This window comes from Canis lupus, chromosome 21 (genome assembly GCF_048164855.1).
Source record: "Canis lupus baileyi chromosome 21, mCanLup2.hap1, whole genome shotgun sequence".
NCBI lineage: Eukaryota > Metazoa > Chordata > Mammalia > Carnivora > Canidae > Canis > Canis lupus.
This window is the reverse complement of record NC_132858.1, coordinates 6,081,122-6,107,183: the sequence shown is the minus strand read 5'-3', so window position 1 is coordinate 6,107,183 and position 26,062 is coordinate 6,081,122. Positions and strand designations below refer to the sequence as shown.

The 26,062-nt window shown below is 54.8% G+C and overlaps 2 protein-coding genes across 14 annotated transcripts in view; one reads left to right on the top strand and one right to left on the bottom strand.

The window, feature by feature from the left end:
- CHKA (choline kinase alpha) overlaps positions 1–19,645 on the top strand; it is a 71,112-nt gene extending 51,467 nt beyond the window's left edge. For 8 of the 12 annotated variants that reach the window (XM_072790175.1, XM_072790172.1, XM_072790184.1 and 5 more), the window contains 8 exons: positions 203–336; positions 607–711; positions 1,278–1,336; positions 3,022–3,109; positions 3,568–3,676; positions 6,478–6,584; positions 7,941–8,022; positions 13,143–14,421. In XM_072790175.1, coding sequence (XP_072646276.1) covers positions 203–336; positions 607–711; positions 1,278–1,336; positions 3,022–3,109; positions 3,568–3,676; positions 6,478–6,584; positions 7,941–8,022; positions 13,143–13,202 — 744 coding nt within the window. In that variant the 3' untranslated portion in view covers positions 13,203–14,421. Of the gene's footprint in view, positions 1–202; positions 337–606; positions 712–1,277; positions 1,337–3,021; positions 3,110–3,567; positions 3,677–3,996; positions 5,132–6,181; positions 6,320–6,477; positions 6,585–7,940; positions 8,023–13,142; positions 14,422–16,005 lie in introns of those variants that run through there. The other 4 variants (XM_072790174.1, XR_012013697.1, XM_072790176.1 and 1 more) reach the window with 4 other exon arrangements.
- Positions 15,969–25,861, bottom strand: TCIRG1 (T cell immune regulator 1, ATPase H+ transporting V0 subunit a3). Of its 2 annotated transcripts, XM_072790167.1 has the most exons (21): positions 25,748–25,861; positions 24,566–24,634; positions 23,249–23,369; positions 22,815–22,893; positions 21,779–21,999; positions 21,598–21,683; positions 21,178–21,304; positions 21,020–21,102; positions 20,824–20,917; positions 20,528–20,740; positions 19,862–20,006; positions 18,842–18,981; positions 18,604–18,761; positions 18,442–18,532; positions 17,750–17,868; positions 17,436–17,649; positions 17,022–17,147; positions 16,794–16,898; positions 16,596–16,713; positions 16,210–16,387; positions 15,969–16,121 (listed from the first exon to the last, which is right to left on the bottom strand). In XM_072790167.1, exons 3-21 carry the CDS (start codon positions 23,363–23,365, stop codon positions 16,043–16,045), a joined length of 2,493 nt encoding a protein of 830 aa, XP_072646268.1. In that variant the 5' UTR covers positions 23,366–23,369; positions 24,566–24,634; positions 25,748–25,861; the 3' UTR covers positions 15,969–16,042. The 2 variants fall into 2 exon arrangements, with proteins under 2 accessions (XP_072646268.1, XP_072646269.1); XM_072790168.1 differs by lacking the exon at positions 24,566–24,634 and having other exon boundaries at positions 25,748–25,831.
- Positions 25,862–26,062: the final 201 nt, after the last annotated feature.

The window sequence follows — 26,062 nt, the reverse complement described above, 5'->3', positions numbered from 1 at the left end:
ATGTGAGAGGGGCCACAAGCTGAGAAATGCCATGGCGGTTGCTGGGTCACTGTCCACTGTCCACTTCCTCAAGGAGTTTTGTGTGCCGGCTGAGGCAGACACCCTGTGGAACTGGCTGCTAGGTCTTAGGCTTCTGTGATCGCCCCCCTCCAGGCTTTCTGGAGAAATGCTGTTTGTTCTCTAACTCTCTTGTTCGTTCCAGAGCCGACGCTTAGACACTGAAGAATTAAGCTTGCCAGATATTTCTGCAGAAATAGCTGAGAAAATGGCCACATTTCATGGTATGAAAATGCCATTCAATAAGGAACCAAAATGGCTTTTTGGAACAATGGAAAAGTAAGTGGTCAAACCGCTTGGCTCTAACTTAGTTTTCTATTAGCGGCTGCCAGAGGTGCCAGAGTGAGTACTTATTTGCCATGATGGTTGGAGGTCTTCCTCTGGTCCACTGAATAGGTGGGTGGGCAGAGATGAGCTTTGTAGAGAGCCTGGAGCCCCAGGCTCTGTCCTGGGGCCTGAGGGTCCCTGCTGCCATCGTACTTGACAGGACCCCCAATGGTAAGCCATGGTGAACTGGGAGGTGATTTTTGTTCTCCCTTTTTTTTCCAGGTACTTGAATCAAGTGCTGAGGATTAAGTTTGCTGGGGAGCCCCGGGTGAAGCAGCTCCACAGGCTCCTCCGCTACAATCTGCCTCTGGAGCTGCAGTATCTGAGGTGAGGAACGGTCGGTGAAGGCCATAGGGTTTTTCTGAAACAAAACACAAAACAAGCCATGGGGGCAGTTGGGGGGAACCGTTTAGCCCGAGCACTGGGGGATATGGGGCAGGAAGCCTGGTTTGGGCCTGCGAGTAGGGGCAGCCATGGAGTGTCCAGGGTGTACTCACCCGAGTGTGAGAAGTCACAGTTGTCATCACTCATGTGTGTGAGTAGTGCTGAGGACATGGAGACCAGGATGACCTTTGAGGCACTTGCATCTTATTAAGAGAAACAGAGACAAGCAAACATGTCCCGTAGCGTTGAGTTGTGATAAGAGATGTGCTGGAAACCAGGGGCTGGAGCAGAGGAGGAGGGTTGTGCTTTGGGTGGAAAGGGCCTGGCTGTAGAAGAGCTAGGTGCCCTCGGGGGCTGGTGTGAGTCTCCAGGGTGAGCTGGAGCTACGTGAATGCAGTACTCTCGGAGCTCACGGGGAAGGCACTGCACAGAGGCTGCATGGTGGTGCAGTGTGCCTGTCTGCTACCAGGCATGGAGGCATCTGACCTACACTGTGATTCCCTTTCCAGGTCACTACTTGAATCCACCCCTTCTCCAGTTGTGTTTTGTCACAATGATTGTCAGGAAGGTAAGAATTGCTGCCTGTTAGGTGAAGCTGGGTTTGTGTGTCTCCTTCAAAGGCAGCCTCCAGCGGTGTGATGGATGCCAGGTGTCTGTGCAGAAGGGGGTACACATGTGAAATAATGGCACAGCTACACAGTGGAATATTCTACCACTATTAAAAAAAAAATGAGGTCGAGTTTTTATGCAGACCAACAGAAGAAATTTCCAGGATATGTTAAGAGAAAAAAAGCAAGTTTTAGAAAAACACGGGTGTCTTCCCATTTTTGTAAACAATACATTCATAGAAGAAAAAATGGCAACAGTCACTAAACTGTGAGCTTGGATAAATGATTGAAACCTCCTAAGTCACATGTTTGTTCAGTGTTTAACTCTGTGAACATGCAACTTCGATAATCTGAAAACCCAGTGAGAGGTAACTGCCCCCGTTCAGTCCTGGGGGCCTTGCCCTGGCCGCATTTTGCACCTGCTCTCCTGGGATTAGTTCACTCTACCATGACCTTGGGTCTCTGCCTTCCAAAAAGTATAATGCCAGGTACCCCTCACTGTGACTTCAAACGGAGGCCCCGTCTAAGCTCCACCGGTGCTGCTGTGGTGCCGGGTTCTGGTGTGGTTTTGCCTTGCTGTCCCTGTCCTCTTCATCATGGCTAGCTCATATCCACCCTCAGGCCCTATGCCAGGCTCAGCAGTTTGTTTTTAATTTTGATAATAGTCTCTGTTGAAGACCAGTCATTAGTTAAGACATTAGTTTGAACCAAAATACCTTTTATTAATTAGTGGATCATTGCGGCCAAGTCAAGCAGGGTGTAGACATGTCAGCCAGGTTTGTGTGTTAGCAGGCAATAGTCAGCTACACAGACATCACCAGGGGGGTCTGGCCAGTGATCGCCAATGTATGAAAAGGCTAGAGGAGGTGGGAGTTATACATTTACTTTGCTCTACTGCTCTGGGCATCTCCTTGTAATGGCCCCTGGAAACGGAAGATGTGTGCTAAAAACCCTAGAGAAAACACTTCCTGCAGAAACCCTGGAGAGAGTGGCCAAAAAATTAGCAAAGCTTGGCTCACTGGTGCCTACCCGCCAGCCTGATAGTGACAGATGCTGAGCATTGGGTCGAGTGTGGGGCCTTGGGAAGAGCCTGAAGAGCCAGTCTGGCAGCCAGTTCACTTCAGGCCCAGAATTCAGCTGTGGAAGGAAATATGATGGAAGGAAAGATGCCTGTGGTCTCCTCCTTGGGAGTATGGTCTGCAGAGCCCTGTGCTGCCTAAGCTGGATGCCAGCACACAGCTTCCTAACTGGTGGGCCACAACCACCCTCCCTAGGGCTGCTCGGGTTGTTGGGTCAGCCAGAACTCCAGGATGCAATCAGGTGTTTTCTTTCATACCCTGGTGTAGAAAGTCTGGAGGTGCAGTCCCAACAAGCCAAGGGAGAGCCATTCTTGTTCCAGGGTGAGCTTGGGGCCATGTTACTCTTGGGCTGTTGTGAACAGGGGCCTTGTGTCCACATGGCCCAGGGCCTTCAGTTTGGGCTGGACTTCGGGGGGCAGTGTGCTCCGTGGCCCACACCCACTCACTGTGTGGTTAGGGTTCCCTGACAGGATCAGCACCACTCTCAGCCCTACGTTCAAGGACTTTTGCTCTCAACTGTGCCACATGCCAACAGTAAATGGCATGTTATCTAAACCTTTCTGCAGGTAATATCTTAATGCTGGAAGGCAGAGAGAATTCTGAAAAGCAGAGACTGATGCTCATCGACTTCGAATACAGCAGCTATAATTACAGGTATGAAACAGCCACAGAAGGAAATAGGCAGCCATGACACAGTACCGTAGGAGCTTGTGCACTCTGTCCCAGCGTCCTAGCAGTCTTCAGCAGCGTGGAAAGCAGCCGGGCCTGTTCTTCGCTGGTAGTGGGGGGCAGCAGTGTGAGTGATCAGAACACAGAATTGGGTATTTTGTTGGCTTCAGAGATCAGAGTACTGAGTGCAGGAGAATGCTCTCGAACAACTGCTCCTGAGTGGTGGGTTGGGTGGTGCTTTTGTAGCTTCAGTTGGCTGTGGTTGTGGTAAATGCCCTGTTGGCCCTCTCTGCCCCTGGGGCAGTCATCCTTGGGGAACCACAGGAAAGACAGCTTGTTGTTGAGAGGGATGCTCACAACTTGGCCTTTTCCCCTCTCTGACCAGAGGAGCCTCATGGTGCGGTAGTCTGCGCCCTTCTCTGCAGCTCTTACCTCTTTTTCAGGGGATTCGACATTGGGAATCATTTCTGTGAATGGATGTACGACTATACCTATGAAAAGTACCCTTTCTTCAGAGCGAACATCCTGAAGTACCCCACCAGGAAACAACAGGTAGGAGGTGACTGCGTAGGCTTGGTAGATTAATGCATGAGTCCATTTCATGCAGTTAGAATTGATTGCATCTTCATGACACCTTTTTTAAATCATGGAATTTTTAAGCAAACCCTTTTGCTCTAAAATGGGATTTTGTGTTTGGACACAAACTTGACATTTTAATCCCTGTGTCAGGGATAACCTGTATTCAGTTAGAAAAAACACAGTCTCTTTTGTAGCTCCTTCTCATTTTTTCCAAAAAGCCCAGCCTCTGATCTGCCTCCTGGCCTTCTTTGTGGGGATCATGATGTTTTCTGTGTGTGTTTCACTCTGTGCAGACAAAAGTAGTCTATTGGGCACCATGACTTAGTAGCTGCTACGGCTGTTACCAGTTCCCTTTCCTGTCCTGAGTATGGGGGAGGGGGCTGCGTGAAGAATCACCGTGTGGGAAGTTCCTCCTGGGAGCCCCTGCTCTCTTCCTCAGCCCGCCGTCGGAGCTGTGGGTTGAGGGTAAGTGGGTAGCGATGTGGAAGCAAGCCCAGTTGAGAAGAAGGTATCCTGAGCCTGGGCAGGGCAGTAGCTCAACCCCTGCTACGGAACAGCTCTTCCCGTGGAACTCTTGCCAGCTCAGCAGCATTTCAGAGAGGTCAGAGAGAGGTGTGAGGACTGGGATACAGTCAGCCGCTGCTGTATTTCACTCAGGAGATGTCCTTGAGCACTCTCACCTGTGCCAGGCGCAGTGATCGTACCTTCAGCAGATGGCACACACTCCAGGGGCAGCCATTCAAGCGTTGACTTGCTGTGGGACCAAAACTATATTGCCCTCTTCTGGCCACACTGTCAGGACAACTGTGATGAGCTTGAGTGGGTTCCAAGCAGAGTGGCCAGGCTGGCTCTGGCCTCGAGGTCATGCTGTATGAGAAGAAAGGTGTTGGGGGACGAGGAGACGCAGCAGCAGTCTTCAGGTATTGAAATTCCTGCTGTACCGAAGGAAGTTCTTCCTCTGTCACAACTGGGCAGCCCCAGAGTGTGGACTCTCCAGCCAGGAGGAGGGGGTTTTCTGCCAGTGAGAAGGCAGGTTCCATGTGATGGGCTGCAGGGCTGTGTAACCACCAGCACTGCACAGCGACGGAAATGAAGGAAGTTCAATTTTTATATTTTGAGCAATTTAAAAAGTCACATATAGGTGTTGGTCTTCATTAGCTACCCTTTCTGCACCTACCTGGTAAAGTCATGCTTTTCTCTCTTTAGTCCGCTAATGAGATGATTTAAAATGTTAAACTATGAAGTTCCTAAAATAAACCATTTGAATGAGGTGTGTTATTTTGGAACACTCTGTTGGGTCCAGTGAGGCAGTCTCTTACCTAGGACTTTTACATCTATGTGCATACGTGAAATGGGCTTAAAATGGTCATTTAAAAAATTATTATTCGTATCTAGTTTTGGAATAAATATTATGCTAGTCTAATAAAATGTGTTTGGTGTCCCTTTGTAATTTTTTTGGGACAAATTTATATAACATGATGTTCTTTGAAAATTTGGTAACTTTACCTGTAAGAAAGTGTGGGCCTCAAACTTTTGGGGAGGAAAGGTCATTACCATTTCTTAAGGTGTTGATCTATTCAAATTTTCTGTCTTCATTGGCCAATTTGAGCATTTAGTGTCTCTCAGAAATTAACCCATCTTGTGTGATGGTTCAAGCATGGGTTTTCAAAACAGTGCCTAGATTTGAATCGCAGATCTGCCACTGTTCACTGTCACCTACTGACTCTGTGTGTGCTTCTGTTGCCTCGTCTGCAGAAATTATTCTGTTCTTGGGAGGTGTGAGGTCATGTTCAGAAACAAAGGCTCAGGACGGTGCCTGCTACATAGAATTTAATAGGCGTGAGCCATCGCCATGCCTGTGCCAGGTTTACTCCTTCCAGAATGCCCTGCTAGCACAGCCCTCTAGCTGGAATGCTGCTTTCTGGTGGGAGGAGGTGTGGAGTATGAAAGCCATCTGGGAACAGGAAAGTGGACGAGGTGGTGGAAAGGCAGTGTTGCCCTTCCAGCTACGTAATCCATTAATGGCGTTCTCTAGGTGAAGCAGCTGCCAGCCGTTTCCTTTTTATAAAAGAAAGCAAGTGAATGATGGTTCTCTGTGTTCTGGTGCCGTTTGGTATAGTGTGAGCTGCTGAAGAACGGGGGTCTTCTAGATCCTGATTCACATGTAGACTACATGCGGGACCTGGTAGAGCCTCTTCTCCAAACCAGAATTAGACCTTGCCAATCTGCGGACATACACACGTCATTGCGGCACATCAGAGGCAGCAGGCCCCTTCACGTGGTCTGGTGAGCTCCCACTCTGAGGGAGCCTCTGCCAGCGACCTCGGGCCCCTAGCGCCCATGCCAGGCACACCTGTGAAGGCCCCACACAGAATGCCAGCCCATCCAGGGGGATGTGTGACGTAGGCTTACCCTGCTTTGTGACCAGACTGGGAAATGGGAATGTGGAGTAGATTCTACCTCAGTGATTTTGTCCAGAAGCAGCGGTGGTTTCCTGTGCCTGTCTTGTTGACAGTGTGGCACCGAGTCCAGTAAACTCTGACTGTGATCACAGCCGCATGCACCGGTGAGCTTCCGTGCTCCTGCCTGGCACAGAGCTCCTCCAGGCCCTGCCAGGTGTGTAGGGTGTCCACTGACCATGTGGGGTGTCCACTGGATGTGTGGGGTGTCCGCTGGATATGTGGGGTGTCTTCCAGCCATGTGGTGCTTCCTGACAGTTCTTGACACCACCATCTGTCACCGTCAGATTCTAATGTAATTACTTTTTTTTAAAGCTCCACTTTATTTCCAATTACTTGGCTGCATTCCAAAATGAATTTGAAAACCTCAGTAATGAAGAAAAGTCCATTATAGAAGAAGAAATGTTACTTGAAGTCAATAGGTAATTTGTTTTGTTGTTAATTTATAAAAAATTGTTGTCCTGTTTATAGAATATAATTGGGATGCCGAATTGCAATCGTTAGTATTTTAGGAGCTTCTTTATACCCTTACATCTTTGGGACTTCTACTTTGTCAAACATGGAGCATTTGGTGCCTCTCCAGATTTCAGCACACAGCAGGTGTAGAGAGCAGGGTCAGTGTTATAGGGTCAGGGTGTGTGGTTGGCGCTCCACACTGTAATCCACACATAGGACTCGGCTGTGTGAGGCTGTGCCACCCAGGGCCTGTATGCTCTCGTCTCTTGATGCTCATGGAGTGGTGGGCACCATCCAATAATGTGTTTCTTCTGAAAACTATAAATTGTGAGTGTTCTGAGTCTTGCTTTTAATTTTTCTTCACTAGCTCTCAAAGCAGGGCTGAGAAACTTCTAGATTTCATGAAAGCTTGGACCCCTGTTTATCAAACACACTCATCTCTTTAGTTAAGAGACCTGAATTACTCATTCTTTGAGCTCTCTTAGGAGATTCTTTGGCAAAAATGTTCAGGTGACTTCAGTCCACTCACCATAAATCACCTCTTCTGAAGTGTCCACGGCCCTGTTGCTGGGCGTACAGCCACCCTTACTGTCCCTGGGGCTTCCCCTGGTGCATAGATCTTCCCACTCTGGTTCTAGAATGGATAGAAATAGAAAAGTGGAGGAGAGCCAGACAGAAAGGGTAGCTCCAAGGGATGTGTAGTGGGTCAAGGACCACAAGAAAAGCAATCAGGTTTGAGGAGGACACTGAAGCATTCAGTGAAGCCCAAAGGCACTGTTGTGAGGGGAGCTTGGGTTCTCAGTGATGGGGGCCATGGTGCACCGCCACACTCTGTTTCACTGCTGTAGGAGGGCAGGGATGAGGGTGAATGAGGGTGAGGCAACATCCTACCTCCTCAGAAAGCCAGTGAGTCATCCAGAGGCCTGTGTGTTCCTCCTCTCGTATAATGCCCCCTAAGTTGCTGATGATGGGCGCTCGCGTACATGTAGCAGAGACCGTTTCTTTCCCGGTGTGGCTCGTGCCCCGCCTATGTGGCCCCCAAGGCCTCTGTGTGAGTCCTTGGACTGTAGCCATGCGCCAGGGACAGCAGTTGGGCATGTCCACACTGCAGGTCCACCTGCCACCAGTAGAGGTGGGAGAGGCCAGCTGCTGGGCTCCCACCCTGTTCTTGGTCACTATGGAATATAATCTTGTTGAGTGGGCCAGGGCAGACTGGGTTTGCGTCCCGATGAGTTACAGTGCCTGCCAGCAGGAAATCCCATCACTGGGCCTTTGGCCAGCACCACACATCTCATGTGCATTTCCTGCTTTTGTAATTACAGGTTTGCCCTTGCATCCCATTTCTTCTGGGGACTTTGGTCCATCGTACAGGCCAAGATTTCATCCATTGAATTTGGGTACATGGTATGTTTCGGGATGGTTTTCTCTTCTATTCCCAGAAAGAAAATTGTTTGTGAGTGCATGGCGGGAAGTGAACGTTCTTACAGAGATCTACATGTGTCCCCACAAGGTCCTGAACGAGGTGACCTGGCACCAGGACAGCAGGCTCAGCCCAGGAAGCTGGGGGTTAAAGGCTGCACTATTTAACCCACTTTGGCTCTGCATCTGCCTTTGGAGGTGGCTTCACCTTCCCTGCTTCAGAGAGGTGCTTTATGACCCTGTGGCTCTGATGGATCTTGGTGGTCCAGCCCTTGACCTCAGGCCTTTCTGACAGGAGGGACACAGAGTGAAGGAGCGTGAGGGTGCCTGCCTGTGCTTTGACGTGTTTGCTTCAGTTGTCACTGCTCCATTCTCTGGCCTGCAGTGCCCATTCTCCAGTGGGTGGCTGGTGCGGATTGAATGAGGATGTAGTTCGACAAGCCAGGCTGTCATTTCCTTCTAACTTTAGGAACTGTTCGTAACATAGACAGTTTTAACCTTGAGTTAAGCCGTCTGCTGCCCCGTAGCAAGTGTTGGTGGCATGTCCTGGGGTGGGGGCACACACACTCTGCTGTGAGCATCTTGCTTTAGGACAGGTTCATTCATCCTCCCAGTCCTTGGTTATAGCGATTTCTGCTTCCAGGCAGGAGGTTTGATGACACACAGACGCTGTTAGGGAAAAGAAAGGGGGAATAAGGAGTTTTAAACGGATTCAAAGCCATGGTCAAATGATACTGTAAGACAAAGTACACATCAGAAAATATTACCAAAGATAAGGAATAATTTCATAATGATAAAGGGATCAGTTAATCCAAAAGACATAGAAAAAAATCCTAAATGTGTATGTATTTGTCTTGCTTCAGAAGACATAAAGCAGAACCTGAGAAAACTGAGCAGAGAGGTGAACCCACAGAGCAGAGAGGCAGAGCTGGACACACAGCAGTGAGAGGGATGGAGTGGGGACCGCACTCTTGCCCAGCCAGAGTGGGGTAGAGGGTAGAAGGGGGACTGCAGTCTCCCCCAGCCTGAGAGGAGGGATGAAGCGGGGGCCGTCTCTTGCCCAGCCTGACACTGTTGAATGCCCAACTGCAGGATGTAAGTTCTTGCCTGGTGAATATGGCATATTTGCCAAGATAGACCATACGCTGGGCGTTACGAAACAGATCTCAAGTTGAAAAGAATTGAAATCCAAAGTATATTTTCTGACCATCATGGAATTTAGTAGGCAATCAACAACAACAAAGTTTGAAAATTCTTAATTATTTGGAAATTAAACAGTATACCTACATAAACCCTGGATTGTAGTGAAATAGACAATTAGAAAGTATTTTGAACCAGATTATAATGAAAACACAATATATCAATTTGCAGGGTATAGTTAAAGCAGAGTTTAAAAACTTGTGGCTTTGAAGGTTTTACATTTGTATTAGATAAGAAATCCTCAAACCAGTGACTGGAGCTTCTACTTTAAAAAGCTAGAAAGAGAAAAAAACAACCTCAGCCTGAAGTCAATAGAACTAGATAAAGAGGGGCACCTGGCTGGCTGTTGGTGGAACACACGACTCCTGATCTCAGGGTCATGAGTTCAGGCCCCACATTGGGCATGGAACCTACTTTTTAAAACAAATCTAAATAAAGCTAAGAGCAGAAATCATTAAAATAGAAAATGGATGGGGAAAAAAGAGAAAACCAATGAAACCAAAAGTTCTTTGAAAAGCTCAATACAGTTTACAAACTTTTAGCTATATTGAGCGAGAAAGAAAGAAGCACATATGACCAGTATCACGTACAAGGAGAAGGTGTCCCTCCAGGTCCTGTGGGTGTTGAAAGGGTAAGAGAATATTATGAATAACTTTACACCGACAGATTTGACAGTGTCCATAAAATGTGCACATTTCTTGGAAGATAGAAATGACAAAAACTAACCTAACAAATGATCATATATTTATTGGATAAATTGAATTCATACTCAGAAAACCTCCCTGTAGCATAAACTGCATGTCCTGGTGAATATCACCCAATATTTAAGGAAGAAATAATACTTGTTTTACACAGACTTTTAGAGAATAAAGAGAGGAAGGGACTTTTCTCTACTCATTTGATAAAGCATTGCCCCGATGCCAAAACGAGACAAAAACATTAAGAAAACTGCAGATCAGTGCCCTTCATGAGCAGGACAGAAAAATCATTATCAAAATATTAGCAGAAATTAGGGCAGCGCAGGTGGCTCAGCGGTTAGTGCCACCTTCAGCCCAGGGTGTGATCCTGGAGACCCAGGATCGATCCCACTTCGGGCTCCATGCATGGAGCCTGCTTCTCCCTCTGCCTGTGCCTCTTGCCTTTCTCTCTCTCTCTCTCTCTCTCTCTGTCTCTCATGAATAAATAAATAAAATCTTTAAAAAATATATTAGCAGAAATTAAATCCAACATAGATAGGACCAAGTGGCACTTATCTCTGGAATGCCAGGTTAATTTAACATTTTAAAAACCAGTTAGTATAATTCAGCATATTAACAGAATGAGAGAGGAAAACCATATTATCTTCTGAGTGAATGCAGGCAAAGCATTTGACAAAATCCAATACCCATTCATGATCATAATTTAAAACAGAAACAAGCCTCAGCAAAGTAGAAATAGTAGGGTCCTTTCTCTACCAGGGGAAGGGCACATATGAAACATACAGCTAGCGTCATAATTACCAGTGAGAGCTGGAGCATTCCTGCACACCTGAGAGCCCCAGACAGCAAGCAAGGCAGGTGTGCTGCTCTCACATCCCACTGCCACCCCCCAGGGGACCAGAGCACCTGGGCAGCATAGTGAGGCCAGGAAAAGAGAGGAACTGCAAAAGTACTGGAAACAAAGAAGAAAAACTTCTGTGTTATAGTCGACATGATCAAGTACATGAGAAAATATGAAAGAATCAACAGAAATGCTGTTTAAGCTGTGGAAGTGAAGTTTCATTGTATTTACAATGGTATAAAACATGAAATACTTAGGGATGAGATTTTTGAAATATGTGCATGGTCTTCACACTGGAAACTGTAAAACATGGCTAAAAACCTAAATAAATGGACTGCGAGACCCCATTTATGGCTTCAGGAGACTCCATATTAAGAGTCTGTTCTCCCCAAGCTGATACCCAGAGTCTCTGTGATCCCAGTCAAATACCAGCCCCCACCCAGCCCCAGGCGTTTTGGCAGAAACTGGTAAGTTCTAAAATTTATGTGAAACTAAAACTTAACAAAGTTGGAGGACTCATTCTGCCGGATTTTAAGATGTATCAAGACTGCGATATTGGTGTAAAGATGGACATCTGTCAAATAGAGTAGAGCCTGGTGCCCAGAGACACTCATACATACAGCCGACTGATACTCAAGGGTCACGGTCATTCATTGGAGAAGGGGTTAGATTTTCAAAACTGATGCGGGAAGAACTAAGCAGCCATACGGGAAAAATTATGAACTTGGTTTCCCACCATACACAAGCATTAACTTGGATAACAGGCCTAGGTGTAAAAGCATCTGGAAAACAAAGGAGAAAAGCTTTGTGACCATGGCAGAGATTTCTTAGGTTATGTAAAGCACTGACCATAAAAGAAAAAAGATACAGTAAGTTGGGCTTAATCAGTTAAAAACTTGTGATCTTAGAATGACATTATTAAGAAAACAAATAGGCAAGCACAGCCTTGGAGCAAATGTGGCAGATCTCTCCCTCTAGAAGGACTTGTATTTAGAATATATAAAGAGCTCACAATTTAGCAAGAAATCAAACTACTTTGTAAATAGGCAGAAGATTTGGACATTTCACGAGAGAGAAGCAAATGGTTAGTAGACATCTGTTTTGTCTGCTTAATGTAATTAGTCATAAAAGAAGTGTAGATTGAATCTCCAGCAAGATGCCCTGCATACTATGATGGCAGCTAAAACGTTTAAGACACCAACACTACCAAATGTCAGCAAGAATGTGGAACAGCTGGAACCCGCATACATGGCTAAGGGGGAAGGTAGAGGGTCTGAGGTACACCTAGTGTCCGGCCTGGCAACCTCCTACTGTGGGATTGATCCAAAAGATATGAAGGCATGTTTCCACACCAAGACTGGCACTCCTGCTCATAGCAGCTTTCTGTTTAATTGCCCAAACCCGCATGCCAGTCAGATGAATGGATATTTGTAGTGTGTTAGATCATACAATCGACAAGTACTCCACAGTAACAGGAATGAACCACAGATGCTCACAACAGCCTGGATGAATCCCAGAAATGTTACTATGCTGAGTGAAACAAGCCAGACACAAAAGGGTACACACTGGATGACTTGATGTATGGAAAAGTTTTCTAATAGCAAAATCCACGGTGATTGAGATAGAATTCAGAGGCTGCCTGTGGCCAGGCGTTGGAGCCAGGCCCGTGGAAATGTGAGTGTGCTGGAATGTTCCTTAGCAGGATTGTGGTGCTGGTGCTAAACTGGATGGACACATTTGTGAAAATGTCCAACTCTGAAGTCATTCATTATTGAAGTTCAAAGCGGTGGTACATAAGTTACATCCCAATGTCGAGTTTGAAACTGATGCTGTAATCTTCCTGGCAGTTGGCATCACAGACTTTTCAATTTGAAGCAGGCGCTTCAGAGATTGTGCTTTCCACCCTGAGGGGCGGGTCGGGGAGCAGACCCAGAGACACACGGCTTGACGGTTTTCGTGTAGGCAGAACTCAAGACCAGAATCTCCAACGTCCCTCTCATGTCTTAGTAGTAGTATTGCTGCAGGTGATCCCAGAAAATTGGTGGTACCTTCTTCCTCACACCTCTGTTCTCTACTTGATCTTCTGCTTTGAGAGAGGAGCCTGTGTTTCAGTCAGTGCCTGCAGCATTCAGGGTAAACGAGCGTGAACCGTGGCAGTGCCAGATACAGAGACAGAAGGCCCACCTGGGTGGCCATGCCACGACGGCCCAGGTGCCTGAGCTGGGTGTCTGGGGTTCTGGACACCCTGCAGCGGCTGGAGCTGCTCTGTCCGGTGCAGTGGTAGTGGCCCAGGCGCAGGCCCATGCAGGACATGGGCAGCCTGGGTGGGAGTCTTTGGTGAGGCTGTTCTTCCTTATGTCTCCTAGGACTACGCCCAAGCAAGGTTCGATGCCTATTTCGACCAGAAGCGGAAGCTCGGGGTGTGAGCGTGGGAGGCGCCATCCACTTCATCCCTGGACTGCGTGGGGGTGGCCAGCAAGCGGGCCCCTCCGCGCTCCAACTGCTGTCCCTACAGCAAGGCTTGGATGTCTCGCTGCCGACACAGATGTGTATGATAAGAAAGACTGTATTAAAATTGAGTAACATTTATATCCTATCTTGTTTACGATTTCACTAGGTCTGCAATGAGATCGGGAAGCAGAAACATAGTTCATAGCGCAATAGTGCAATATCTCAGAATCCTTTTAATCTAGAGAAGGCATCTCCTATTTGGGGCCTGAAGTTTGTAGTCAGGTATGGCAGACAGCGAGAGTAAACAGTGTTTCTGTGGGTCTTCTTTTTGGTTAACGTTGATTTTTCAAGGATTTGAGTTCACATGCTGGGGAACACTGTGACCATGCTCTCTGTTGGTGACTGTGTAGACGCTGCTGGCTCCCGAGCGCAGTGAGCGAGCAGGGACAGACTGTGACATAGCCCTGTGGATTGAGCGCAAGTCTCTGGAAGCTGCTCCCTCACCCTCTGGTCCACGTGGCTGATGCTCCGGACAGCAGACTGCCTGTGACGGGGGTGAGCTGTTGTCTCTGGACAAGGATGAACCAACGAATGTAGCTCCTTGCTACCTGTTGTACATATACTGTTATGCAAACGCATCTCACCCTGACCGGATGCAACTTGGCCCTGCCCTCCTCTTTAACTGAATGTGCTTTACTAACTCCAGCCTCAGGGGCAGGCAGGGAGCCCATAGGGGGCCACCTGCCAGCCAAGGGGCAGCTTGGGGACCTTTGGATGCACAGGGGCCTCCTGCCTCCCTTCCCCATGGAGAGCTTTATCCTGCTCTCCGCAGCCTTTTCTCCTCCACCTCTGCTCAGAGGGGTTGTGGGTTCTGTGCCTGGGCTGAAGCCTCCTGCTGCCCTGCTGCGGGGGCCTCAGTGTGCCAGGGGAGAGGGAGGAGGCCTGACCATGGCTCTGGGCCAGCTCCCCTGCCCTCCCTGTTCCCGATATCCCTGATGAGGTCCTCCTGGTGGGAAAGAGCAGTCTGTGGAATGTGGGGGCGCAGATACACTATAGCTGTGAAACCCATATATGTTAAATGTCCTTTGGGATAAATTTTTTTTTACTCTGAACTCTTATTTGAATGTTTTTTTGTGCATACATTTCTGCTACCAGAGATTGTACTATACAAACAATAAAAGCGTATAAAACTCATCCTGTCACCCTTGGGTGTGTCCTAAATCTCCTGTCGCCTGTTGTGCCTATGGAGGGCTCCCGGCCGGTCTTCTCTGCCCCACGACCATAAGGATCTAGAAGAAACTAGGAGCAGGGGGACATCCTGGAGGAGACTGAACTGCTGGCTTGCTCAGGCAGGAGGAAGATTTTCCACTATTTGCCCTTGTAGACATTTTAATTTTCTTTTCTTTTTTTTTAAGATTTTATTTATTCATGAGAGACACAGAGAGAGAGATAGGCAGACACAGGCAGAGGGAGAAGCAGGCTCCACTCAGGGAGCCTGACGTGGGACTCGATTCCGGGTCCCCAGGATCACACCCTGGGCTGTAGGCAGCACTAAACCTCTGTGCCACCGGGGCTGCCCGACATTTTAAATTTTAACCGGGTGAATGTGTTTTGGTGTCCAAACAATAAAACTAGCAGTAAATGATACTGTACTCCTATGTAAGGACTCACCCGCTCCCCCCGCTCTGCCCTGCCCACCCCCAGCCCCCTGGCATCTGGAGGCCCTGAGCAGGGCAGTCGGGCTCCTCCCAGCAGCTGGCCAGATGAGAGCCACAGTCATGGAGCCAGGCCACCCGGCTTGCCATGCCCAGGGCATCTTTGGCCTCAAAGCAGCCTTTGTTCCTGGGGCCTCCTGCCGGAAGAGCCATTTTGCAGCTCCTCAGCTGGAGAAAGGAAGGCCTCTGAGAAGCATTGGCACCACCTCCCAGCCAGTGGTGGGACCCAGGCCAGAAAGACATGCAAAATGCCCCTCTCCACCCCACCAGCCGAAGGATGACCTCAGCGTGGGGGGAAGGGGGTAGGACTGGTCACCAAGGAGGGGTGGGAGAGACAAACAATAGGTTCCACTGAAGGGGCAGCAGGGCCTGGAATCCAGCTCAATCCTTTTCCTGACCATTGGGGCCCTGGGTGGCTCCTGGGCTGCCTGGACAGCCTCTGCCCTTCTCTAGAATGGTGGCCGTGTGTGTGAGTGTCCCCGTCCTCACTGCTGGGTCAGGCTCTGGTGTCCCAGGCTGCTCCCTGCCTCAGACATCTTGAGTGCCTGAGGTGGGGCTAGCACCAGGGCATGGAAACATTGGCCCATCATGCCAGGCACCACCCTTCATGCCGAGTATCCCAGTCTCCTAACAGCCACTTGCACATCCCCAAGGATATCGGGAGCTCACTCACATCCCTGGCTCAGCCTGGCAGACACTCATATTGAGCTAGAATGTGCTGGAAACATCCTTCCTTGGTCCTAGTTCTGCCCCTTTTCACGCCAAGACTCTGGAATTGCTGCAGATGTGCTCATGAGGCCTCTCCCCAAATTCTCAAGACCCCAGGTCCTAGACCAGGGCTTCCCACTCCATTACACCTGACACCAAGCCCAGCTGCATAGGTGAGCATGAGGACGATGGGCATAATATATAGCCAGGCACGGAGTCCATGATATCAGGAGCCCTGGGGTGGGACCAGCCATGCCCAGAGCCTAGGCCCCACCACACCCAGCCTCCCCAGCCCGTGGCATTGCAGATGGGACCAGGACAGTTCTAAAGCCATCTTTATTTCTTGTCTCTGTAGGTAAAGGCAGAGACCTGAGCGTGGCCACAGATGGGCACTACTCTTCCTCTGCAGTGAAGGTGAAGGGGCTTAGCTTGTAGCCACTGCCTGAGTAGAACTTGTTCTGGAACTCCACCCTGGGGGTGAGAAGGGAAGAGCTCGTGAGGGGAGGCCCCCGCTCCTGCCCCCTTGTGCTTCCCGGGGCCAGCCAGGCGGGCTGCTCACCAGTGTAGCCGCAGTGCGTGCAGGAAGGCTGAGAGCCCCTCCATCACCAGCAGGATGGCCACGGTCAACACGGCGAAGGCAGCAAAGACAGGAACCAGCACCACAGGCGCCACACCCCATTCACGGCCCATGCGCAGGCCGCTACGCATGACCATGGCCCACAGGACCTCTGACAGCTCTGGGGGTCGGGGAGGCAGCAGTGGAGGCCAGGGCCGAGGGGTGCCCACCCAGCCCCTGTGGCAGCCGGAAGCGCCCCCTTCCTGGTGGAGGACCTCCCCACATCCTCAGGCTACGGGATTCTGAAGCCTGGAGAAGTGACCCGCCCAGGCCCCCCAGCCAGCAGCTGCCCCCGCGGCCAGCCAACCCCCTGTGGCCAGGTCACTCACGAGCATGGGCCAGGCTCAGAGCCCAGAGGCGCAGGTAAGAGGCCGTGTTGGAGATGCATCCCAGGCAGAACTCAATGGTGTGGATGGCCTGGTGCATGAGCACCTCGGACAGGACAAACTGGGGGATGGGAGGCAGTGAGGGGCAAGTCAGTCTGGCAGCCGCCATCCCCCACACATACTCTGGAAGACCACACCCACCTCGGCCTCCTCTGAGTTCCCTGGGCACCCTGCTTTCTCTTCATCAGAGCCCCAGCCAGCCACAGATGTGTCGGAGGAGTCTAGAATCCTGGACTTGTCCTCATCCTGGGGGTGGAGGGCAGGTGACATCAGCAGGCCTCCACCACCCAGGAGACCGCGAGGCAGCGAGGCTGGGGTCAAGCCTCCCGGCAGCCCTCATGCCACATGCCCCCTCCCTCCAGCTTCTACCGGTTGCCGGCCAGTGGGCCTCCGCGAACGGCGGCGGTGCTGCCAGTGCAGGAACAAGGGTGTGCCAAGCAGCAGGACGGGCACCATGGCCAGGGCCAGGACCACCAGCACAGACTGCACCACTTCCTGCGGGGCGGGGGGAGCTTGAGTCAGGGTGCCCTCTTCGAGCCTCATGACTCTTGGGAGCCCAGGGAGCCTGCCGCCCACTCCTCCCCCAGGGCCCCTCACTGAGCAGGGACATTGTGCTATTAGGAATCCTGGGGGGGAGATTCCCTAGGGGAGTTTCACACGGTCCCCTGACCTCCCTGGCTCACAGCCTCAGGCCTGCATCCCCGTTTTCTCAGAGGAGGACCCTGCAGCTCAGAGTGGCCCAGTGATCACGAGGCCCCCTGAAGGGGTCTGGCGGGGCAGTACCTGCCCAGGGAAGAGCAGCCTGTTGGTGGGGCTGCGGGAGAAGAGGAACATGTTGATGAAGTGGATGAGGATGCTGGGGGCTGAGGCAGCGCTGGCAGCTGAGATGCACAGCCACTTGTAGATGACCAGGAAGACAAGGTAGCCGAACAGCCCCAGCAGGAAGACCAGCTCCGGTAGGGTCTCTAGGAGCAGCCGGTGCCACTGGCCAAAGTGTCTGTGATGGCAGAAGGCCGGGGGTACTTGGTCACCCACCGGGCCACCCTGGCCCTGCCTGCCCCAGTGCCCCCTGCCCCCACCAGAACTCAGGCCCTCACATGTGGTTGAAGACTCCCAGGACCACCCCAAAGGTCATGTGGGTGACCCCAAGGATGACGGACATCTTCATCTTGAAGGAGTTGAGGAAGCTGAGGTGGTTGACAGCCAGGCTCCAGACCTGGGGTGGCAAGAGGGAGGGGTATCACCCTGGGCAGCCTGCCTGCCTGTCCCTGTGGGGCCTCATTGGCATCTGCCACCCACCTGCCCACTGCAGGGCAGCAGAAGGGAACAATGGGCTGGACAGACAGGCTGGGCAACTGGGGTCCAGACCCCAGCTCTTCCCAGCCAGGCAACGTCACATGCCTGGTCTCTCCTGTATCTCTGTGTCCTTGTCTGTGAGACAAGAGCAACGCTAATGCTCACATCCGGGGACTGTCATGAGAACTACATGCAATATCCTGTCACACGGAGAGTACGGAATGGCGCCTGGGCAGCAGGCTGCGAGCAAGCCAGCTCTGGCCTTGCTCCCACATGCTTCTCTCTTCCCTGAGGTGGCTGCTGTGTGGGCCCCACAGGGCGGGCCCCTCGTCCTCCTGGAGCCCCGCACCTCTTGCCCCCAGTGCCAGGCCAGGCCCTCGGGAGGGGCGCGCGGGAGGTGTCATGGCCAGGTCAAGGTCGGGTCAGGGTTAGTGCTGGCACCCACCCGGCCCTCCCGCCGCCTGCACCCGCGTGGCAAGCGGCCAGGACTCACGGGGTCAATGCCGAAGGGGTAGGGTCCCAGGAAGACACCGGTGACATTGGGGTCCAGGGTGAGAAGTGGGTGCTCCGCCAAGAACATGTCACTGTGGCAACAGGGGCAGGTGGTCAGGGGCTGCGGGGCCAGGGGGGCCACGGGGCTGCGGCCGGGCCTCACCTCCAGTCCGACTGGGTGGCCATGGCTGCCACGCTCCAGCCCGAGGAGAAGATGGTCGTGGCGCGGCTGAAGCACTCGTTGTAGATGAAGCCGGTGTAGATGGAGAACAGGCCCATGAGCAGCAGCAGGTAGCGGCCGCTGAAGAAAGTCTGCCAGATCTGGGGGCGGCGGGCGGGGAGGGGGCTGTGAGGGGTGGCCCGGGCCCCCCGCCGCACCCAGACCCCTCACCCGCCCTTACCTCATTCTGCGCCGTCTTCACGGCCGGCTGGTTCTCCGCGAGCACCATGGCCAGGGCAAAGAGGAACATGAGCAGCCCGTGGCCCACGTCGCCAAACATCACGGCAAAGAGGAAGGGGAAGGTGATGATGGTATAGGGCGCTGCACACAGAGGGCAGGCGGTCAGCCAGGACCCCCGGGTGAACGTGCGCATCTGCACAAGCTGCCCCAGAGGCCCCGAGCCCAGGCTCTGGGACCCCGGGAGACTCGGAGGGGGTGTTGGCGAGGCAGGGAGGCCAGACTGTGTGTCTGCATTCCAGAGCCTGCCCCCTCCTGGCTGTGTGACCACGGGCTAGTGACACAACCTCTCTGAACTTCTGTTTCCCCATCTGTAAATTGGGAGATAGCAGTACTAGGACTCGGTAGAGCTATTGTCAACGAGTTCACCCAGGGCCAGTACTTGGCAGCCCCTGGCCAGCTCCCAGCTCCCCACCCCTCCCTGCCTACTGCCTCATCCCCTGCCATCAGCCCTGGCTGGTTTCTCCCAGGAGCACCTCTCTTAATTGGCCACTTGCGCCAGAGTCCCCAACTCAGGCTCTGCTTCTGGGAGAACCCGACGGCACCCGATTCAAACTTCTTACACAGTGAGGCCTAATGAGGAGCCTCAGCAGGCTGACTTTGGTCCCGTGGACATCGGATGTGCAATCTCTCAACCCTCCCAGCACTGCTCTGAGGCCCAAACTATGATTCCCGTTTTATAGATGTGGAAACCGAGGCTCAGAAATGAAGAAATGAATCAAGGTAAAGAGTCAGGCCTCAAACCCAAGCCATTCCTACTGCAAAGCCTGTTCTTTGCACACAGCCTCATGCTGGATCCCTTGTAAGCCTAACTGCTGGTTGTGGGGGGTGTTGCTGGAAGTAAATGCAAATCCTCCACGTTGCTTCCCCTGCCCTCCAGCGTGACGGGAGTGGGCTCACGAGGGCAGGACAAGCCAGGTATGGAGATGCCACCCTCCCGGGCTGGGGGCTCCACAGATCTCACCAGGATTGACCTCCTGATAGCGGCCCACACCGTAGGCGTCCACGATGCCCTGGAAGCTGGCAGTAAAGCGGTTGGTGCGGATAAGCGTCGGGGGCATGTCCCGGCAGGGGATGCGGTGAACCACAGCGCTCACGCCTGCCTCACTCTGCAGCACCCAATGGACAAAAAGATGAGGCTGATGGGGGGGCCTTCAGGGACCCTCTGACACCCCCAGCCAAACCCAGTGGGAGAGGTGGGGCTCACTGGGCAGGTGCCCAGAGATCTGGAGTAGCCCCTCCCCTCTCTGAAATAGGACCTCCTGCCCCCCCACCCATGGTGATTTAGGGAGAGTCCGAGATCAGCTGGACCAGAAAGTGCTTGGGAAAGAGAAGTGTGGCCCAGGAGAGGGTGCCCCACTGCCACATGTGAGCACCTACTGGGTCCCAGCAGCCTATGGTGTGTTCACACTACAATGGCCCCTGCAGGCTCATTACACCCATTTCATACATGAGTAGCCTGAGGCTCCCTGCAGTGGCCCAAGATCTTGGAGCCAGTGCCCATTGGGCCAGCCTCCAGGGTGCTTTTGGGATGCCAGGAGGGGGAAGGCTTGCTGGGCCTGGACCCTCAGGGAGAGCCGGCACCCACTGGGTGGAAGGGGAGGGCGGGAGCCCCCCTCGCCCCACTCACCGAGCTGTCCTGCAGCACCTGCTGTAGCGTGGGCAGGTCGCGCGTGGCGCACCAGCCCTCAGCGATGAGGCACTTGTGCGTGGCACTCACGCTGCACTGGTTGAGAGCCAGGTACACGGCCTTCATCTTGCGGATCTGCACTTGCCAGGGTGGCAGCAGCCGCTGCACCCGGCCCAGCACCTGGGTCAGGAAGCGCTCAGTCTCCCCCAGGACCTGCGGCCAGAGCAGGTGGTGAGGAAAGTGGGGGGGGAGGGGGCAGCGGGGCGTCCAGCCCGCCCGAGCCCCAGGGTGCCCACCTCCTGCAGCTCCTGGCTCTGCTGTCGCAGCTGCTGCAGGGTTGTGAGGCGGCCCTCCTCCTGCTCCACGAACGGGAAGACGTGGCAGTGGAAGCTGGCAGGGAGGGGGCGGCGTGAGGGGGCGCCCGGGGGTTCTGCCGGCGGCCAGGGGCCTGGGCACAAGGGTGGTGCAGGGTCGGCCCCCCGTGGGGCTCACCAGTCAGTGATCTTGTGGATCTTCTGTCCTATCCGCTCACCCCAGTAGGAGATGAGGAAGGTCATCCAGGTCGCGGGCTCGCCCTGCGGGAATGGGCTTCTTTACCTAGGGTCCCACCCCGCCCGGGATGCCCCCAGCCCGGGCTCCCCAGCCCTCACCGTCACCGGGTCCTCCAGCTGCTGCTCCGTCTCCCTGAAGCTGGCGATGAGGAAGCCGCGGCAGGCCCTCCAGAGCAGGCGTTCCAGGGCAGCGGCCTTGGAGGGCTCCACGGCTCCTGCCACGAAGCTGCCGAGGGGCTGGACTGGGCAGGGGTGCTCCCGCCATCCCCCAGCCCCACCCTTCCCCTGGCCAGGCCACCCCAGTCAGGACGGTCAGCCTGGCACACAGGCCTGCTCCCAGGCAGGAGGCTGGGCCCGGCAGGCCGGGCCGGGAAAGGAGAAGGCCCCACGAGCAAGGGAAATTGTGGGCCTGAGGGAGGAGGCCGGAGGTGATCTGCAGGTAGAGGAGGAGAGCACTGGACAAGGAGTCAGTCAGGGCCTCCAGCTGACAGGAAAGAACCTGAAGTGCCCCTTACTTACTTGACCCTCAGGTCCTGGTGTGGCCCCCCAGGGGGCTGGAGCAGGGGGCTTCTCTCCGAGAGCCCATCAGCATGGGTGGCTGCCAGCTGGGAGCCAAGAGGCACCACCGTGAGCCCCGTGCCCAGCGGGGGCTGGTACCCTCTCCCCCAGCCCCCTACCCCCACCCAGAGCTGGAGCTGACCGGGAGGCTGTGGCCCTGGCCCAGCACAGCAGAGTGCAGCTGCAGCTGGTGGAGCTGGGCCCGCAGGGACTGCTGGTTGCCCCGCACATCCCGGAGCTCCTGTGCCAGGCGATCCGTCTCCTCCTGGATGCGAAGCAGGTCACGGGGCGGGGGTGCCAGCAGCCTCCCCTCTGGTGGAGGCAGCACCAGCCCAGCCCGCCGCACCTCCTCCTGCAGGAACACTGGGTGCAGAGGGACGGGCGTCAGGAGAGGCTCTTTGGGGGCCAGCGCCAGCTAATGGCCACTGGTAGCCAAGGGCTGCCTGATGACTAGCAGGGGTCCCAAATGCCACCCCAAACTCAACTGGCCACGAGCTAGTTGATTCACTAAGTCCCAGACTCCCAGAAAAACCCCAGGCCAAATCTCTACCCCGAAAGGTCCACCCTCCTCCTCCTGAGCTCGTGTGGGCCTCTCCTTTGTGTGGGCCTGGGTCCCACAGGGCTGTGCCAGGCAGGGTGGGCCTAGCATGGGAGGGCCTGGGACGGGAGCATGCCGGGAGCCCCACGTACCACCTGCCTGATGACCTAAAAGGCATCAGTTAAACTAACAAACCATTAAACGAATGTGCTGTTCCCCCCCTCACGGGCTCCTCCTAGGAGGGGCTGTCACAGAGTCCAGGGTGAGGGTCCCTGGGTTGGAGAATCTGCTCCTCGGGGCACCTGGCCCTGGATCCTGGCCTCTGCCCACCTAGTCCATCTGTAGCACAGAAAGCTCAGTCCATGCCTCACCCTTGCTTAGAAACAAACCACAGCAGCTCCCAGTATCTACTGGAGGAATTCCCAGGCCCTCATACAGTATTTGAGGCCTCTTCCAAGTGAGCCCCATTCTCAAGAGCACTCCACAGACCCCAGCGGCCCTGTCCTGGCTCTGCAGGGCATGGCTTGGACTTCCCTTCACTGACTTCCGTCTGGGGGACCAGGACTTTTCCTTTCAGGCCAAGCTCGACTGGCACCTCCTTCAGGAAGCCTGCCTGGGATGTGGGCTGAGGCCAACTCACTGAAGGTTTTCTCCAGCTCTTCACAGCGCCGAACATCCCCCACAAAGCGTCTCTGGAAGGCGCTCACCGAGGCATTGAGCTGTGGGTGCCGCACAGAGGGGTCAGATTTCTGAGAAGGGAGCCAGGGCGGTCCCACCCTGGCACCCAGGCTTGGCTCCCTGCGGGCCATAGCTGCCTCCCCCTAGGACGGTGCTGAACACACCATGAGCCTCCTGATGCCCAGCTGGAGACAGAGCAGCTTTCCGTGCTCTGGGGAGGGTGTGACAGGGCCCCAGAGGCAAGGTGGCCTCAGCTGTCAGGCTGGCCTCTCCGAGAGCGGAGTATCTATGGCAGAGGCCGCCAGGACTCGAGCACGGCCAAGGGCATCCTGTGGGCAGGCGGCATACCATCGAGGACGCAGAAGGCCCCCTCCCGAACCCGTCGGTCCCACTCACGTCTCTGAACTCCACGAGGCCCAGCTCGCCAAGCTGGCTCATGCAGGTGTAGGCGGCAGAGGTGGGCAGGAAGAGCTGGACCAGTGCCACCTCCTCACTCCGGAACATGGAGCCCATGGTCCTGCGGGCCCGGCCGGGGGTGAAGGTTCAGTCGAGGTGGGCCTCGCAGTTTCCCAACGGGTAGGAATTCTGTCCACCTCGGCTCACATGCGCCACAGAAGGTAGGTCCTGCTACCAACCCCGTCTGACAGGTGGGCAAACTGAGGCCCGGGAAGCCTTGAAGGGGTGCTGAGGTCACACCGGAAGTACGCGGTATACTTGGGAGTGGAGCCCACCCTGGCCGACCTCACGGCCCAGCCCACAGCCCTCCCCAAGCTCTTTCCCAGCTGGCTCTGCCCTGTCCCAGACACCCACCCTCGAGCCCTGGTGGCTCTGGCTCTTCTCACCCTTGACCTCTGCGCCATCTGTCCCTCTGTGACCTGCCCTCACCCCTAGATCCCACTCATCCTTGGGGCCCCAGGCCAAGGGTCACTTCCAGCGGCCAGCCTCCTGACTGCCACAGCCCTCGGCGGGCTGCGAGTCCTCGTCCGTCCACACCAAGGAGCGTTTGTCTGTGACAGCAGCCAGGGCTGGGCTGGAGCCTCCTCCTTCCCTGGGGTGTCTGTGAGCACTGAGCGCAGGGAGCCTCCACCGGGTCCCCTGGTGCCCTCACTGTGGGCAGAGAGGCCCGGGAGGGGAGCCTTCCCCTGAGGCCTGGACTGCCTGGTGGCCTCTGTCCAGAAAAGGACAGAAACAGCCTTCCAGGTGTCGAAACCCACGAAAGTGAAACTGTGGAAGCTGACACAGGCGGGACAGCCTGGTGGGGCCCTGCCTAGCGCCCGGGGAAGGCCCTGCAGATGACCCAGCCACGAGCCGGGACTCCATGGCCACTGCTCTCCGGGCCCCAGGCCAGCCACTTCCCCTCTGTGGACTCAGTTTCCTTAGCTCTCAAATTGTCAGGGAAGGGGACAGGCACGGTGAGGTCCCAAGCTGACAGGGTGAACATTTGGCGCCAAAGTGCCCCACCCGCTGTCTGGGCCGCTAGGGGCCTGCCCGGCTGGTCACTTCCTCCCCTGGGCCTGATTTCCTTCAATCCAAATAGGAAGTGCAGCCCTGGCCCCAGCCTGGAGGAGGAGAGAAGGCTGAGAGGCAGCTTGAGGCTGCAGAAGCACCCGGCCCTGGACGGGGAAAGGGGGTAGGAGGGGCTAGGTTCCACCCCAGAGGCCTGAGCTCCGCCCAAGCTGTGACTGGCTGTGTGTCCTTGGGGGAGTCTCTCACCTCCTCTAGGGCTCCACTTCCTCTTTAGGTAAATGGGACTTGGCCACCCTGCCCCAGGAGAGACAGGACCTGAGGGGGGGGATGAAATAAAGTGAGCCTCCACGAAATCCCCTCACCCATACTACCTCACTGAAACCTAACAGCAATCCTGGGGAAGAGGCCCCTGAGCCCTGGTCTACCCACAGGTCAGCGCGCTTGAGGAGGTGAGGTCTGGGACCAGGTGGTCAAGTCAGGCAGGAGCCAGACCCTGGAGCTGCAGGTCTGTTAGTCCCACGGCTGTTCTCTGCCCAAGGGCACCCTGAAAGCCTGGTTGGACAGATGGGGGGCTGCAGGGAACCTGGTCTGGGGGCTCAGGGAGTGCAGCAGCCCCAGGCTGTGGCATATCCAGCTGAGTATCCCTCACTCACAGGGCGTGGGCCTGGGCGATTCCCTCATGGGGAATCGTGGGCAGGGTGTGTAGGGCCCTGGTCAGACCCCTCCCCAACATCTGAGGACTCCACTGGCTCAGCCCTTAGCCCCTCTCCTCCCTGGCCCCTACCCAAGCCAGGGCCGCCCTACTCCTTTTAATGCAGCAAACGAAGGTTCCTCAGTCCTGTGGCTTCAGGGTCCAGACTGCAGCCCCCTCCTCACTCTATGCCCCCTCCTCCTGCTTCCTAAGGGGCTGAAGCTCAGGCCACCCACTTCAGGAACCCACTAGATCCCTCCCCCAGGCCCTTGACCCACGATGATGAGAGCTGAGCTGGAGGACCTCGCCTGGAGCCTCCCTAATATCCAGACTGGTAGGCTCTGGAGTTGGAGTGACCCCACTTGCCTCTAGCTCTGCCTCTTTCTAGTTGGGTGGGCCTCAATTTCCTCATCTGTAGAATGGGTCCCTCCCTCCCGGGAAGATGCCACAGAGAAAGCCCTGAGCGCCACCAGAGTGCCATCAGGCCCGGCAGAGTTAGTCTCAGTGGTTAGCGGCTGGTAACTCCCCATTCTCCTCTTCCTCTTCCCTTCATCCCTCCTCCTCCTCCTTCCCGTCGCCGCCGTGGCCCCCGCCACGGCCCGACACCCGGTGGGCGGGCGGACTGAGCCGCATCCACCGACCCAGCCGGGTGGGGGTTCCAGGACCCGCTTCCCGGGGCGGGACGAGGAGAGGGCGGCGGACGGGGCGCGGGGCCCGCAGACCCCGCGGGCACTCACCCTGGGGTCAGCCGCACTCGGCGCCGCGCTGCTCCGCGCTCCCGGCTCTGCGCTCCCCGCCCCGGCGCCCACGCAACTCACTTTCCCCGGCGGGCGGGACCGCAGGGGGCGGGACCACGGAAGCCCCGCCCCGTCCCGTCCGGGCCGGGGAAGTGGTAGGGGTGGCACCCGGAGCCCCGCGAGCGGCCGCCAGGGAGGCAGGGCTTCGTCTTCGGAGGCTGGGGGGCCGCTGGGGGCGCGCGGCCGGGAGCGGGGGGACCCGAGCGGAGACGCTGCCGACGTGGCCGGGAGGCCGGTGCGGGGAGGCGTCCGGGG